This window comes from Jaculus jaculus, chromosome 13, assembly GCF_020740685.1.
Source record: "Jaculus jaculus isolate mJacJac1 chromosome 13, mJacJac1.mat.Y.cur, whole genome shotgun sequence".
In the NCBI taxonomy this organism is placed as follows: domain Eukaryota; kingdom Metazoa; phylum Chordata; class Mammalia; order Rodentia; family Dipodidae; genus Jaculus; species Jaculus jaculus.
In genome coordinates, this window is record NC_059114.1 from 52000108 (window position 1) to 52016878 (window position 16771).

At 39.2% G+C, this 16771-nt stretch overlaps 1 protein-coding gene across 2 annotated transcripts in view; it reads right to left on the reverse strand.

Moving 5' to 3' along the window:
• Positions 1-701: 701 nt before the first annotated feature.
• Positions 702-16771, reverse strand: part of Man2a1 (mannosidase alpha class 2A member 1) — a 186840-nt gene continuing 170770 nt past the window's right edge. For both annotated transcript variants that reach the window (XM_045132451.1, XM_045132452.1), the window contains exons 20-22: positions 12660-12860; positions 3781-3891; positions 702-2231 (exon numbers count right to left, since the gene is read on the reverse strand). In XM_045132451.1, coding sequence (XP_044988386.1) covers positions 2079-2231; positions 3781-3891; positions 12660-12860 — 465 coding nt within the window. In that variant the 3' untranslated portion in view covers positions 702-2078. The remainder of the gene's footprint in view (positions 2232-3780; positions 3892-12659; positions 12861-16771) is intronic.

Consider the following 16771-nt stretch of genomic DNA (forward strand, 5'->3'; position numbering starts at 1 on the left):
GAAAAGCAGAAACTTGCTGGTTAAAGAGAATTTCTGCTTCACCTCTGATTAGCTGGTAGCAACAACACGAACTGAAGTAAACCCGACTTGCACGGGACGGACCCGTGTGCAACACCTGGAGTGGCAAAACCACTGTTATTGCATCAGATTGTTCATTTTATCTGATAGAATTTCTAGAGTGATTAAGCACACCCTCACAACCACAAAACACAGTGAAGGGATACAAACAGGGACGCAAGGAGTGCCGATCTTATTCCTGGGACTTGCTTCTGGCTAGCCTAGTGAATGCAGATGTCCACAGAAGGAAGTGGTTTTGTTGTTCTTTCAGTTGTTTATTCCCTCCAAAATGAGGAAGGAGATGTATAGTACATGATTATTGCATGAAATTACCCCCTTGTAATAGTGTTGTCATCACAGATATTGTTTCCTTAGTTATTAAAGGCAAAGGAGTTTATGAACTTAACACAATGGTGATAGGAGCTGCATCTTGAGTAAAAATTCAGATGATATTCAGACTGCACAGACAAACAAACGTTTTTTTCCCCTAAAAGGATATTGGAATGACAAGAGTTCAATGAAGTTTAAAGTCAGGTAATACTAAATTAGGTTAACACACCAAAGAGAATTCTCCAAACTGTACATATCAAAAGAATTCTTTTATGTTGAAGCTGAAAGCTATTGATTGGAATATTTAGGAAACAATGATATCAAATCAACTTTATTAAAAGTCCTGTGATGGCACGTGGGTTTAGAACTATACTTTTGAGTTTAGCACATATAAAAGTTTGAAGTTGACTGAACAAACATATTCCTTAGTTAAGATACATCAAGATGAACTACACATAAGTGCATTTCAAAACAGAGTCTATTTTAAAGCATTCTCTCTTCAATATGGTCAACTACTGAGAAATGGAAACAGTATCTGGATTTTGCATGTTACAAAACCCTTGCTTCAAGTGTAGTTTCCTTGGCAGCAGCATGTTTTAATTAACAATATTTTTCTTCCTTGTTTTGTTTTCTGACATCTCAGTACATTCAAATAGTCAAAATGTTTATAGTAACACTACCACAAATTTAATGAAACAGATCAGAATGTGGCCAGCATTAACAGGCAAAAATGAGATAATTTATGTGTCATAGAAAGTACCCACCCTCTGCCCCAGCCTCCTAATAATCCCCCCTTTTTCCCCAAACAGTAATATGGACACCAAAAGATTTAACAAGACTTATAAAAAATAAGGCACATTTATTTTGATATGGTACTTTTAAAATAGAAAACCCCACCTCAGAACACCTGTATTCAAATGAGCTGTGTAAAAAGACACCTTGTGGTACCTAAAATAGGGTTGTGGTACCAAGGGAATTGCTTTTTCTATTTCAGTGACCATGGAATAAATTGCACCTATCCCACATTGTCAAGTAATGAAAATATGCCTCTTTTTCTACTGTTGAATGATTCAAAGTCAGTCCTTTCTGAAAATACTAGGGTAGGAAAGGGTTTGTCAGGAGGTTCATCAGGAAAAAGTGTGACAATCAACTATGTTTATCAAAAGTTTGGGAGATTGCACTTTTCCACGTTTTAATACACACAATTTTTCAAATTTGTATTAATAATTGCAACCATCTTGGCTACTAAGCTACTACTCACTAGCATTATTTTTTAAATATTTTGGTCTCTTTATAGGTTTTCCATTTGGGTATTTTTTTTTTTTAATAAAACTATTGACAGACTAGCAACACCAATACTTAGGATCTCTTCCCAATCCCCAGCACAGTCATAATTAGTTAGCATTTAACCTGAGAGACCATCTGTTGAGGGCTATCTTTAACCCTTTCTTCACGTGCTGCATCAAATCATAACGACAGTGGCAGTTCACGGGATGAAATTAAAGAAAGAAACTTGGTGACTTAGCATGGCTTTTTTCTTTTCTTACTATACGGGCATTAAAAAAAAAAAAAATCACAGAATTCAGGTTCTCACAGTAGCCAGAAGCTAAAATAATGTGCTTCGTTATTGCACGTCAAACCAAGAAAGGTAAAAAAGCCAATGCTTCTCAATTCGAATCTCAAAGTCAGGTTCACCTCAGCTGGATTCGGAATGTGCTGATTTCCATGGGACTCAAGTAGATTTCACTTATATTTTGAACTTCTGGAGGTGAGTGCATCAAGGATAAAGATGAAGGAGTGAGACTTTCCACAGTAAACTTATTGAAAAGTTTTGGTACCAATATCTAAAAGTAAAATACAGAATATTGCATATTTAGATCAACCTTGAAGGAAGATTAGCAGCCCATCTATAAAATCACTAAAAAATAGTGTAGGAAGGAGTATGTATGTACGTATGCATGTAATTTCTTTCTAAGGAAAAGGGAGGGGAAGGCATGCTCGAACATATAAAACTACTCCTGCCTGCAAAGACATACAGGAACCTGGACATAACCATGGGTCATCTGTTCTTCATTCCTTTTTTTTTTTTTTTTTAAATTTTTGACAGAGAACATTTTATTTTCAATAAAAGAGACAACTTGTATGGGCCAATCTAGTCCCCAAGGACTTAAAACATTATTAGATTTTTGCAGTCAATACTTATCCCTAATAATGGTGGTTCTGAACTATTTTTTTCCTTATTCCAGCAGAATTAAAAAATGGGATGTAGGTCCATTAAAATAAAATTTCATGTCATTGAGTTCTATTCTATAGGTAGGGTGGGTGGTTATTTGAAAAAAAAAAAAATTCTTCACCACTGCCAAATTATCCTTGTACATCTCTTTAGATTATACTCCCTTGTCATCTTAAGACTCAATGCCTTAATACTAGAATGTTCACCAACTCATTACACTCCGATTATCAATAATACTTTAGGATGGACATGTAATGAAAGCAAAACACGCAAGTGCTACTTGCTTCTTTGTTATCCTACGGAAAGTGGGATAACAGCAATGGAGAAGATCTGCCCAAGCACATTTAGTGTCCACACCAGACTGCCTCCTATTCTCAGAACTTAACATACATGCTAAATGGTAGAGTTGGTACCAGACTGTTGGAGTCTAGTCTATGGAGTTTTGGCAGAAATTTGGCTCAGTTGAGCTGCCGTGGGGCATACCTCGCTACTTATAGGAAGAAGCCAGGCTGCTTCTGAGTCACAGGCCATTTTGATAGCAAGACAGGAGACCAAAAGCTCACTTCCTTTCAAGGAGAAGCTGATAAAACTTCCAACAAGACCAACATAAGGAGAAACCAAACTAGACAGGCAGCCAGCAGATTGCAGACTAAAGATCTGTTTGGCCTGCACTTTGTTAATGCGCATGTAATTCTGGATTAATTGTAAGACCTAGACATACATTTATTTTCCAAAACTAATCAACCAATGCCCAGCTGGCTCTGGGATGTGGTCAGTTATTTCACTGACCACCATCTCAAAGCTTACACTATCACTTCCTGATTGCTATATCAATCGATTTTGGTTATTTAAAACTTGCCCTGACTTCTGTAGAACTTGGATTTACCAGGGCTGTAAGTTACATGGCTCTTGAGCATGCTGTGGAGCATGCCCAGAGAAGGAGAAAATAAAAGGCAACAAAATGATATGAACATTGCCTTCAAAGGTGCCCTATTGTTGCATTGAGGGTGAGTGAGTATTATCTTAGATGGGAAAACTTAGCCACCGTGAAGTCTGAAGGAAATGAGTGCAGATAGGATGAAAAATTATCTTACTGTCAGAAAGACTGTCTGCAGAAAGTGAGGATTTCAAGGCACTATTAAAGTGAGCTCTTGACTTACCTTTCCCTGAGTAGTGGAACAACGCAGGCCCATGCCTCTACTGGAGAACTGGCAATCAAACCCTTTCCTATGGAGGATCAAGGCTGCCTCATCAGAATATCCATTGCCCACCTGAGAATGAGAACACAGACATGTCACAGAAACATTAGAGTTGAGTATTTATAGTAATTCACACACTTCTGTTTAATGTCAGCATCCCTGAAACAGTTACTCAATAGTAACGTACAGTAACTGCGCTTCTTCCCAGGTTCCAGGATCACTGGACCCACCTACCCACATCCCTACTCTGAGTCCTGATGAGCCTGGGAAGGTTAGATTCTAAGATTCTTGGTTAAGTAATTTCATGCCTTTTCACCCCATTGTCATGAAGGGCTTAGATTTTTGTTCACATGTTACATACTGTTTTATCAAAGAGTGCTCAAATAACATACTTCATTATTTAATACACAAATCTGTTGAAAAGAATATACCTGAATGTAGTCTTTACCTGGTCAATGAGCAATGCCTTAACTGCTAAGCCATCTCCCCAGCTCACTATCTGTATTTTAATCAATGTGATTTGTAAAAGATAGGCAACTGTATTCTAAACAGAATAAGTTAACATGCTCATTTAAATTTCTATTCATATCTGCTACTGACCTAACTTTGTAGCTAAAGGATAAGGGAACCATCAGATGATCTATCTACAGCTGTACATATGTATATCAGAGCCGTAACAGTCTTGTTTGGATTCACAGACTAGCTGGTCTTGTAGTGAGACTTTTTCAGAAGCACTTGTCAATGCTAACTGAAAGCGTGTGGCATTTTAACCCACTGGAACATCCTTAAAAGACATTTGATAGCAGGAATTGCTAACGTTTCTCAAGGCATTTGCTCTGAGAATAATAGATTCCTTATGGCCTGTAGCACTCAAAGGGAAAAAAATGAGGATAGAAATTCCTTTGGAATTCTGCATTTGAATTCTAAAAGATATTTCAACGACCAATACAGAAGTGGTTAAGACTGCATCTTCATTGTCAGTAAAAGTTACACTTTCTCTAAAAACTGAAATGGTAACATTTTTGTCAAGATTAACTGCAATAAATAGCAATAATCTTGTCCAGTTTTTTTTTCCTTTTCCAGTTTTTTTTTTAAAATCAAATATTCATAAAAGTTTCAGTTTTCAAGCAAAATGACTTGAGGCAAAGCAGTAGTTTTTCAGTTCAAAGTCTAGCTAGACATTTTATTTCCAAGGAAACTGTTGTTCAAAGTAGGAAAACTATGAATTTAACTTGAATATTCATGCAAGAAAATAGACACCTTCAAGAAGGTACCTTGAAGTGCGGGGGGGAGGGGGGGAGGAGACATTACCATGGGATATTTTTTATACTTATGGAAAATGTTAATAAAAATTGTGAAAATAAAAAAAATAAATAAAAAGAAGGTACCTTGTATGTTCCATATATACATATGTATGTATATTTACATAATTTTACATTCACTGATGCATTATTAACATCTGGACCCCAGAAACAGTGGGGAGGGCATAAGAAGAAAATCTACCAGCTTTGAAACAGTTCCAAGCACTACAATAGGTAACTGTCTTTGTAGAGAAAATCCATTACAAAACTTACTTCTAAGGACAAAAGCCAGCGCTCAGCTCACAACTAAGCCTGGCAGGGAGATTCTCCTGGAGACTGAATGCAGCATGGAGGAGGAGGAGGAGCTGGTCTGCAGAGTGAAAGTCTTGGACACAGCAGGATCAGAGCAAAGCTTAATTCCCCTACAAGCCAGTTAGTTGAGCGACTTTATATGAGCACGCATGTAAATGCAGCGCTCTGGGTTACACTCCTGAAGGGCCTCTCTAAAGACCAAGGTCCACACTTGTGGCTACTAAGACAGCTGAACAACTGCTGAGCGCCAGGCCTGAAGTATAGTGCTCAACCCAGATTAATTTACTTTACCTCACAAGCTTTAAGACAGTTAAGATACTTTAACATTTATATTAATATGTTTATATGTACAGCTAAGTCCTTATTACAAAGCATTTTCCCTTATAGTCAAAGAGCAATGATCACTGATGACTACTTAGCCCCCACAGTCTTTTCCCTTTGATGGCTCACAGAGCTGTTGTGAGTGTCCTCTTGTTAATAAAGTAAGTGGGAGAAAGAACAGGTAGTCCACAGCATTTTCAGCACTCTCCTCTCTGATAGCAGCACATGGCTCTGGGCAGGGACCTGGAGGCAGCCTCCCCACAGGGAGCCTCCCAGCACTACTACTTGCTGCCACGTCTACTGCAACATTATCCACCATTTCCACGTCGTCAGATTCCTCTTCCACAGACAATGTTGTTTACTTTACTGTGGAGTGGAAGCGAAAGTAAGATTCATGTTGATGGCATGATGCCAGACATACAATTATAGAAATGTGGTTTTAAAAATCTGAAGAATTAGTAAAAGTATATCAAAAATTACATCAAAATAACAAGATACACTTTAACAATAAATGTCACCCTTCTCTTATTCATAAAAGGGGAGGAGAAACATTTTTGCTTCACTGTTACTATCTACCAGGACTCATGACTGAGCAGTGGGAAGCTGTGCCCATCGAGCACTCACAGGGCTTACCATAGGCTAGACACTATTCTAAGCACCTCACAAGCATTAGCTCTAACCCTGAGAACATTTCTAAGCTGGCCTAACTGGCATTCCCAAGTAACCAATGAGGAATTGAGACTCATATAGTTAAGTGACTTGTTTTAACTCACAGGGTTAGAAAGCACAGGAACCACTCTCAAATCAGCAGTCTGTGCTTTTAACAGCGTCACTTGCCTGCTGTGCTCAAGCTCTGAGATGGTGCTCACAGATTCCTGGCCAAGAGGGGAGTGAGTGAGAAAACACTCAAAATGCTTGTACTAAAGGAGATAACCTTCTGATTTAAGGCTGGATAAAAGGAGCATCCTGTCAATGGTTCTAGCAGAGCAGCCATGACATCAAAACAACTATCAATCTAAAAAGCAAGGTTTGGAAATTATAACTTCTACTCATCGATCTTGTACTACCCATCTACTCTTTTCAAATCGGAGTAAAGCCCATTCTAGAAATTATACATGCATGTGACTGCCCAGTCTAAGGAAAAGAATGCGTCAATATTCTTCCACTGAAGCAGATGATCACTTTATATGTAAGAACTATGCTATCCTTCTCTTGCTCCAAACGTAACTTGACGGGATCATTAATAACCCAAGACTTAATGGCTGCTGAGAGGTAGAAATTTTCTCAGTGGTATTGGCACTAGTAAGGCACCCAACTAAGTAATTCCTCAACCATGCTTCTATAAGCAAGCCTAAAATTCAGTGAGTTACAATGGAAAAAAAAAAAAGGAAGAAAGGAGGGAGAGAGGGAAGGAAGGGAAGGAAGAAAAAGTGGGGAAGAAGGGAAGAGACAAAGAGATAATGAAGACAGACTGGTTTGGAAGAGGAAGGTGATTATTGGGAGGAGGGATATGAAAGAGTTATGGTGGTATGAACAAGATACATTATTATATCCATGTATGAAAATGCCAGAACGAAACTCACGATTACATATAATTAATATATGTTTTACTGATATATTAGAAATTTACTGATTTGTGAGACTCATACTAAATATTTTTAGACAACTTTTGGAAACTAGTAAACGTTACATGTGAATTTGTGTTTTTCTAGTGAAGAAAGGGGCCTTAATTCTGACAAGATTCTATAAGAATAGCATGAACACCTGTCCCTACCCTAATAAGCATTTGAGGGTGTAAACAGATTAAAGCTCAGCTAAATACTTAGAGAAAATTTTCCCAACCCACTCAGGTGAGAATATGGACTTTCAGAAATAGATAAAGTAACTCACATTCATCTTTAGTGCATTCTGGGAACTGGGGAGGTTAGACAATTGTATACCTCACTGTGAGTCACTCATTAAAATGTGCTATAATAGCACTTCTGTTTTGATCAACAGAATAAGATGACAGAAAGAGAAGGTGAATGATTTTCTTAAACATGTACAACAAAGGACATCCCACAATTTTCACCTTTTTAGAAGCTAGAGAGATCAATAAAGCACCAATCAATTCTTAATGAGAAAGGCAAAACAAAGTAAAATCCTTAAAAATATCATTTATAAGGGGTGGTATAAACAAGTGAAGAGAAAAATTAACTTTTTAGGAGTTATTGGCAAGAAAGCAAACCATAAACCAAAAAAAAAAAAAAAAAAGTAGGAGGAAGAGACTAGATAATCAAAAGTATTATGTATGTTCAAAGTAAACAAAAATGTCAAATCATAGAAACAGTGTGAATTCGTGAACAACAAAGCCTAGGCCACATGCAAACATGAGGCAGAACAGTATCCTGAAGCCAGGCTGAGTGCTTGGTTAGGCCTCTCTCTGGCCCTTTCTCTTTTTCAGGCTGAGTTGTAACTACAGCCTTTAGAACCCTGACTCATGACCTGTCTTCCTCTGGGATTCTCCCTGTATTACTCTTGTCCTAACATAGTTACCCTTTCCTGATGACATGGCTTTCCTAATCTGTGTACCTGAGTGATGTTCCTCTTTCCAGTCTTCAAGCCCTTGGAGAAGTTTCCCTCTTCATCTGAAGTGCTTGATAGTGTAAGGAAGGACACTAATTAAGAGAGGGCAACTCAAGAGGAGAGAAGATCATGGGCAACAGTGTGAGGAGGTGAACAGGTAACTTCATAGGCTGTACTGTATGCTGTGAGAAGGCCTCCTGAGACATCTACTCCCTCTTCATCTCATCATCAATACACTGTATGGACTCACTTTTAAAAAACAGAGACAGTACAAAAGCAAGATATGCCTATAAGCAACAAACTTCATCTGCCAATATAGGGTATTTCCTGAAAATTGTGAACCTTTAGAAATAGATTTAGTAAATATAAAGGATCAAACAGCACTATCTGAGGCCATGAGCAGGACTCGGACTCGCCTGCTAGATGACTTAACTGTAATCATTTAATCTACCCCTTACCTTTCATTTTTGGATATTGATGAGAATTTAACAATTTCTAGAATCAAAAAAGGTTTTATAAAAATTATTAACCCTAGGCTCTCATCAAGAAGTCTACACAATCAGATCTGACAAGATGGTATGTTTGTCATACAATCTTCCTGGTGTAAGCTGGACAGGATGAATGTGCAGGCTGGTTATTTGAGAGTATAGAGTTCTTTCTAGCCTCTACTTGGTCTCTCTCACCTGGCCTTTGAAACAATGACTTTCTTCCATGAATATTCAGGAAGATCAAGTCCAAGAAAATTTAGAATTGAGGCAGCTCAGAGAGTAGCTAGGGATGGGGGATGAGTGAGCAGAGGTTCACTACTAATGGAGACCAGGCAGGAAGAGACACCTGCCTAGCAGGTCATGGTGCCGCACCTTTAATTCCAGCACTCGGGAAGTAGAAGTCGGAGGATTGCCATGAGTTCATGAGTTCGAGGCAACCCTGAGACTACCCAGTGAATTTCAGGTCAGCCTGGGCTAGGGTAAGACCCTACCTTGAAAAACAAAAACAAAACAAAAATAAATAAATAAAAGAAGAGAGGCACTTGATTTTTATTAGGCCAAAGTCATGGTTAGGACAACGCTAGCTCATGAACAGTCCAGTACAAACCTCTGGCCTTGCCTGGAACCTGATCTGTGCGTTGACAGAACTTTGAGGGGAAATGACTTGCCCTTTCCAAATGAATACTCATTACTGTACACTCAATGCTGCTCATGCACGGAAGCACAACTTCACTCAAAATGTTTAGGCTTAGCTTCTGGGTTTACCCATGAGGTCACTTTTGTTTTGACAGGCAAACACACTCACGACTACACTAATGAGGACAGCATGAGAAGCCGTCTTTGAACCAATACTCACACCAGCTTCACCGCATGATGTACTGTCTTTTCCTACAGACTAATGGACAAAGAGCACTTCTTTAATGAAGTGGGTTGAATGGACCAATGACATCCTTCTTTAGGTTTCCATGTGGCCTTTTTCGAACAACATTGAAAATACATGCTAAAAGTCCAACACTAACCTAGGAACTGTCAGCAACTGACAATGCAAGAGTCCTCCATATTTAGTCCTCATTATGAGCCACTGTGGCATTGATAGGCAGCAGTATTTTTGTCCTTGTTCTTCCTTCCAAACTTTGATGTTAAACTGTTAACTCTATTCTGTTAAAAACTGCATTTATACCCACACTGATATGTACAGTAAGTATCTATCTAGATCAACGACACAGAGTTTCTGTCTTCAAGGTCAGCAGTGTCTCAACCTGCAGGCAGTGAAAGTGATCTACCTGTGCAAAGGTGAGAAAAGCTGCAGAAAGGCAGGTGGCTACAGTGAGTACAGTCTATACTGTGGAGGGTCTGAATGGTTCAACATGTCAGCCAATTTGGTAGGCCGTGGGATTTTTCACCTGGGAAGTAATTAGGGTCCATAAATAAAAGATAGCCAACAACAGAAAGAAGGTAAAAAGTTACCATTAAAAAGAAGTGAGGTAGGGCTAGAGAGATGGCTTAGTGGTTAAGGCATTTACCTGCAAAGCCAAAGGACCTCGGTCCAATTCCCCAAGACCCACATTAGCTAGATGCACAAGGTGACACTGTGTCTGGAGTTTGTTTGCAGTGGCTGGAGGCCCTAACATGCCCATTCTCCCTCATCCACACACTCTCTCTCTAATAAATAAAAATCAAATATTAAAAAAAAAAAAAGAAGTGAGGTAGAAAACAATGGCAGCCATGGATTAAAGAGGCACAACTGCCTGCGCTTCCTAACTTCAGACAGCTTGAGCTGCTTCAGGGAAACCAACACCTTTTGCACAAGTACAGGACAGGAGTCATCTACAGACCAAAAGAGCAGAGGACACAGCCACAAGTTCTTGTGATCTTCAGGTTGCTAATGTCCTCCGAGTCTGTAGAGAAGTGGTAACCCACCCAAGTCTGGTGCCTTCTAGACTATCCTTTTGTTCCCTTTTAGCCTGTCAATTAATGGCATTACCTCAGAAAGGCTATCTATCTCCCAGCTATTGTTTCCATGGGTCATCCTAGTGTCTATGGGCCAAAGGGAAGACCCATAGAAGAGCATGGGAAAAGCCAAGTGAGAATATCCCACAAGTCACTCGACAAGGTGACTGAGCTCTATGTAAGCTCTGTCCTAGGCAGGAGAACACGGCAGTGGGTGTAAGAGAGGCCTAGCTCTCACTACCTGACACACATTTATTTCTAATTGTGTAATTATGTTCCCCTTGCTACTAGAACCTATGCCTGAGAAACTGAGTACTTCTGTCAGTTTTGTTCACTACTACAGGTAAAGGGACTATGGCGGAAGCTATTATGTAACAGGCATGAAATAAATCCTGAAAGGTCATCTCACATGACAAACAAGTGTTTCCACACAGAAATGTGCGTGCATGTAAACACACTAGCAGTGCTGTTTTCACTATTTGAAAATCATGTATTTTCTGGCATAGCTAAGCCAAGTTCCTTATCTTGGACATTAAGTCTAAAATCCCTAAGCAGGTACTTTGTTCAGTTTGCTTTGATTCCTAATTTTTAAACATTTCTCAGGTTGAACATCCCTTTCTTTCCATGCTGAAGCCATTTACTCTGAGGTTTTCCCCACAGATTCGATAGCCACATACTATCCAGCTAACGTCGTGTCCACTGAAAACAGTGCTATAACACAAAGGATATCAAATCTAACCAATACTCATTCCAAATACAACTTTTATGACCAGAGCAAATGGGCATATGTACACTACAGCAGCCTGAAAACTGCATTTCCTGTCTAATAAATCTTTCCTATGCTCTTTCTCTAATATTTCTCTCCAGCCCTACCCCTTAAACATACTTTTATTATTTATTTTATTATTTATTAAGGAGAGGAAGAAGAAAGAGAGAGTGTAGGGGAGTGAGTGGGCATTCCAAGGCCTACTGCCCCAGTAAACGAACTCCAGATGCATGTGCTACTTTTTCCATCTGTCTTTAAGTGCGTTACTGGGGAATCCAACCTAGTCTGTTAAGTTTTGCAAGTAAGTACCTTTAATTGCTGAGCCATCTCTCCAGCCCCAAGCTGGTTTCTCAATACTAGAGTCTGAGTTGCAATTTGTTTAAAGAGCAAGATTTGAAAATACAAAGTTTTGATTACAGAAATACTTAAGCACTGTATTTGTATTTCTTTAACTCCTGAGAAACACTGACTATCATGGAGTAGCAAGTAGAAAGAGTACCAGAGGCGATCAGCCTGATTCTACCACTAGTTCTTTGACCCAAGACCAGCAGTAGTTCCATGTCTGTAAGAGAAACCTCTGATCAATTCACAATGCACAACTTTTCTGAAAGGCCAGTGAGTAAATATTGGCATGTACTCTTAAGCTATAGACCAACTGTCAGAGGGAAGGCATAATGACCCAAGCTACAAAGGGAGGTCCCCACAGTCACTCCTCAAAGCACAGTAAAGTTTACTGTATTTTTTTCCCATTGTCTTTACCCCTTAGACTAAGTATGCTGTGAGTGTGGTAGTTTGATTCAGGTGTCCCCCATAAACTTTTGTGTTCTGAATGCTGGGTCCCCAGCTGGTGAGAATTACAGCCTCTTGGAGATGATGTGTTATTGGGTGTTACAGCCAGTTTCCCCTTGCCAGTGTTTAGCACACTCTCCTGCTGCTGTGGTCTACCCTGCTATGATGTCCACCTTCTGCTCATGTCATTGTTTTCCCCTGCCCTTGTGGAGCTTCTCCCTGAGTCTGTAAGCCAAAATAAACCCTTTCCTCCCACAAGCTGGTTTTGGTCGGGTATTTTCTGCCAGCACTCGACGCTGACTGCAACAATACGAAACAATTTTATACTGACATTATTTTGGTATATACCTTTGACTGTATTGTCCGTAGATTGACCAGATGGATGTCACAAGGAAAAGATGACAGTAGCGGAGGGAATTCACTTAGCAGCTCAAAGCTGGGAGAAGGAACCTGTACTTTGACTATCATGGGAAGGATGGGATGATTCAAGAAAGAAGAGGTCATGTGGCTGAGGAGGGAAGGATAGCTGACTGCATTCTTGTCTTCTTCCTGTCGAAAAACAAAGCAAAATACAAAAAAATGCTTAAGAATTTTATATTTGCAGTTCCCACCAAATTAACTGAATTGTCTAATAAAGTTTAAATATTAAAAACACACTGACACTTTGCAGTATTATATTTCGCAGGTCTTAGAAAATGCATAGTGGATAATTAAACAATATAAAAGTATCTGCCTAACTAAAGTTTTAACAATTTCATCCAGTGAATTAATAGTGAAGACACAAAAGCATTTTCTACAAACATTTCTAGATAATTCATACCTTTGTATGAAAACCCCCAACTCCTACAATGCTCTCCAAGTTCAAGGATCATAATGTTATTGTATCTTACACACTGTCAAAAGTTAGCTCTCCCTGCTCAGGTTTCATCCACTGTACTCTTGTGCTTTCATTTATACATGTGACAAGATCATAAAGGCATGGATAGATAGATCCAAAGGGCATTCTACAAATGTTAAAAAACTTCAGGAGCTAAACATTACCCAAGGATAGACTTCAAACAAAACAAAGCAGACATGCAGAGGTGCATGTCTGTAATCCTAGCAGTTGTAAAGTAGGGAGAAGGGAAGTTCAGGAGTTCAAAGGCAGCCTTGGCAAATGAGAGGATAGTTTGGGCTACATGAGCTGCTTGGAGAAAAACAAACAACAACCTAAAGCATAAAAAAAAAAAACCTCCCAGAACAAACATGATTTTTAACAAATATACAAATGGGGCTAGAAAGATGGCTCTGCAGTTAAAGGAGATTGCTTGCAAAGCCAGATGACCTGGGTTTGATTCTCCAGGACCTACAGAAAGCCAGGCACATGAAGTGGTTGATGTGTATGAAGTTTGTACTGGCAAGTGGCCCTAGTGTGCCTAATCTCTGTCTCTGCTTGCAAATCATAAGCAAAGGATTAAAAAAAATGAAAATTAAAAAATTTCCAAAGTTGAGATAGACATATGCTGGACTTTATAAAACGACTAATTAAATCAATGCCTAAGTAGGACCATAACCAACAGTGTCAACGGAGTAAGACATAGGCAGAACTGAGAACAGAAAGTAATTTATGTTGACAGGTCCTTTGGTCACCAGCTATACTTGGTATAAAATTAATGTTTTTAGAATGTACTTTTTTTATTTAATTTAATTAATTTATTTATTTGAGAGCGACAGACACAGAGAGAAAGACAGATAGAGGGAGAGAGAGAGAGAGAGAGAGAGAGAGAATGGGCGCGCCAGGGCTTCCAGCCTCTGCAAACGAACTCCAGACGCGTGCGCCCCCTTGTGCATCTGGCTAACGTGGGACCTGGGGAACCAAGCCTCGAACCGGGGTCCTTAGGCTTCACAGGCAAGCGCTTAACCGCTAAGCCATCTCTCCAGCCCTAAAATTAATGTTTTTAAATGATGACTTCACTGGTACCATGTGGTTTTGCGTGTTTTCTTGTACGTGTGTGATACAGTTATCTGTGAAAAGACAGGATTTATAAAGATAATGGAGTTTATAATTCAGGATGTCAGATAAGCACTGGACAGAAAGGTGCTAGCAAAAAGCAACTAGCATTGTATCAGCAGCTAACAGTACACATCATTACAATTCAAACCATGGAGGCGGGGGAGGGAGAGAGAGAAAGAGAAATGAACTTTAAAGGTAGCAGAGGAATAGTGAAGTATTAAGATACTGACAAAAAAAAATGAGTTCTGAAAGAATTTTATGAAAATGTATCCATTTAACATTCTTGTAAAAATAGAGATTAAATAAAGCACACACAATAATATTCTCCAACAATACTGGCACTTAATGCAGCTTGTAGAATAACATGAATAGAGGAGAAAACTTCTAACAAGACACTTAAATGTGCTCCCAGATCAAAGGACTTCACAGTCTAGGTCAGGACTGCTGACTAAAGCACTTCTGAGGAATGAAAGATAAAGAATACCAACAGAGAGGAAAACACCTGCCTGATCATTTTGAGAGTCATTCAGTCCATTTAGGAGAAGACACACTCAGAACAAGATCCTGGCTTTGTTCTATGTTCTTGGAGGATTCCCAGACACTTCAATGACAGATAAGATACTTCTCTGGCTTATCACCTATACCCGAGAATGATGTGCACATATGCCCACTCTCCTCAGGACCAGATCAGCTCTGCTGACCCTGGTGCCTCCCTGAATTGCTCACACAACAGAATGACTTGGGATACTTCACAAAGCACAGGTCTTGAGTCCTAACCCAAGTCTACAGAACCAAGTCTCTAGGGGGAGCCTTGGCAATGCATGGTATAAAAGCATCTGCAGGTGAAGCCACAGAGCCAGATTAACAGTACTCTGAGATTGGTGCTGGGAACTGCTACCTCAGTCATCCTCCCAACCTTCTACAGGAAACAGAGCTGTAGTGAATAACATAAACTATAAGTCTCACCATTTAGCTACTTTTAGGATAAAGAAACGAGATTCAGACCAAAAACTGTGTGTGTGTGTGGGGGGGGGGGAGAAAGAATTAAAGAAGGAAACAAAGTCAGAAATGGAACTGCTTCAGAATTAAAATACTGGCAGCTTATTGCCCCCAGCAGGATAAGAACATTTACAGAAGAGTTCAGCTCAGTAACAGTATAATGGACAAGTAATACTGCTGAAGACCAGCCCAGCCAGTGGATGTACTTTCTAACACTGACAGCAACAAGGGGCTAAATAAAATATTTAACTGCTAAATGACTACTCTGATTAACCTTTTAGAAACATAACCTTTTAAATTAAGTTTTAGGATAAACTCTAAATTTATAAAACACATTTGTTGTAGACAGTGTTATGTGTTTAAGCTACAAAAGGATCTGCCAACTTTCAAGAAACTGATTTTGCTACCATAAACATGATTTCTCTCTTGTCTAGAAGGCTTCAGATTGTGCGAGTCTAGCTTTCTCTGTGTAGCTTGCTTGATGGTGAAGACCTTCCAGTACATTCTGAGCCCAATGACACAGAGCTGTGTTCTCCCTCACTGGGTTGCAGCCCTCATGCTAGGAGCTGGAACTTCCTGACAGGCTTTCTGGTGCCCTTTGTTAAGCTCACTTGAGTTATCTGATCCTTTAGTATCGGAGGCTTCCATTTCATCTAGTCAGAAGTTGTTAAATTATGTAAGATTAAGAAAAAAAAATCTCTTTTTTTAAGGGGGGGGGAGAGCAATTCTACAGAGAGAAGCCAGGGCCTGGTGTATGCTGGCAAATTCTCTATGACTGAGCCATAGAAGGTCATTTTAGTCTCGCTTATCACTTTGACCTGCAACATGGCAAGAACTTGACATATTTGTCAAAATAAATTTACTAATTTAACAAGTAAAATGAAAGAAGAATTCTTTAGAATGGAAGAGTTAGGTAAAAGACAAAAAGGGAGTGAAAAACAATGAACATATATTAAATCAGAACATTGAGATATAAATATTACCTAGCTCAGAACTGAAGAATGGTGTTCTGTGGTTCAAAGTTATCTACAGCCATGTGGTCTACACAGATTAAAAAGAATTTTACTTTACTAACAACAAAAACTCCAAAAACAGACTTCTGCATTTTAACCAGGAAAAGAACTAGAACTGTGACTCAGATTGGGACAGTATTTCCATGCAGAAACCAGCATTTGTGAAGGTAGGAGTGGGATAATTGGGAACAAAGGTCTGGTAGGAGTGGTTTGGGGATAAGAGGGAGTAACTGGTTGAATATAAATAATCAAAATACATTACACACATCTGTTTAAAAAAATCAAGAAGAAAGAAATGAAGCCATCAGCTAGAGCTAAGCACTCGTAATGAGACAGGTATCCAGAAGTTCACAAAAGGCATTCTGGTTCTGGCCCAACATAAGAATTTGCCCTTAAACCTGGCTAACCTCCCTGTGCCATCATGTTCCTAAGTCACATAAATTTGAGTGTTTTAA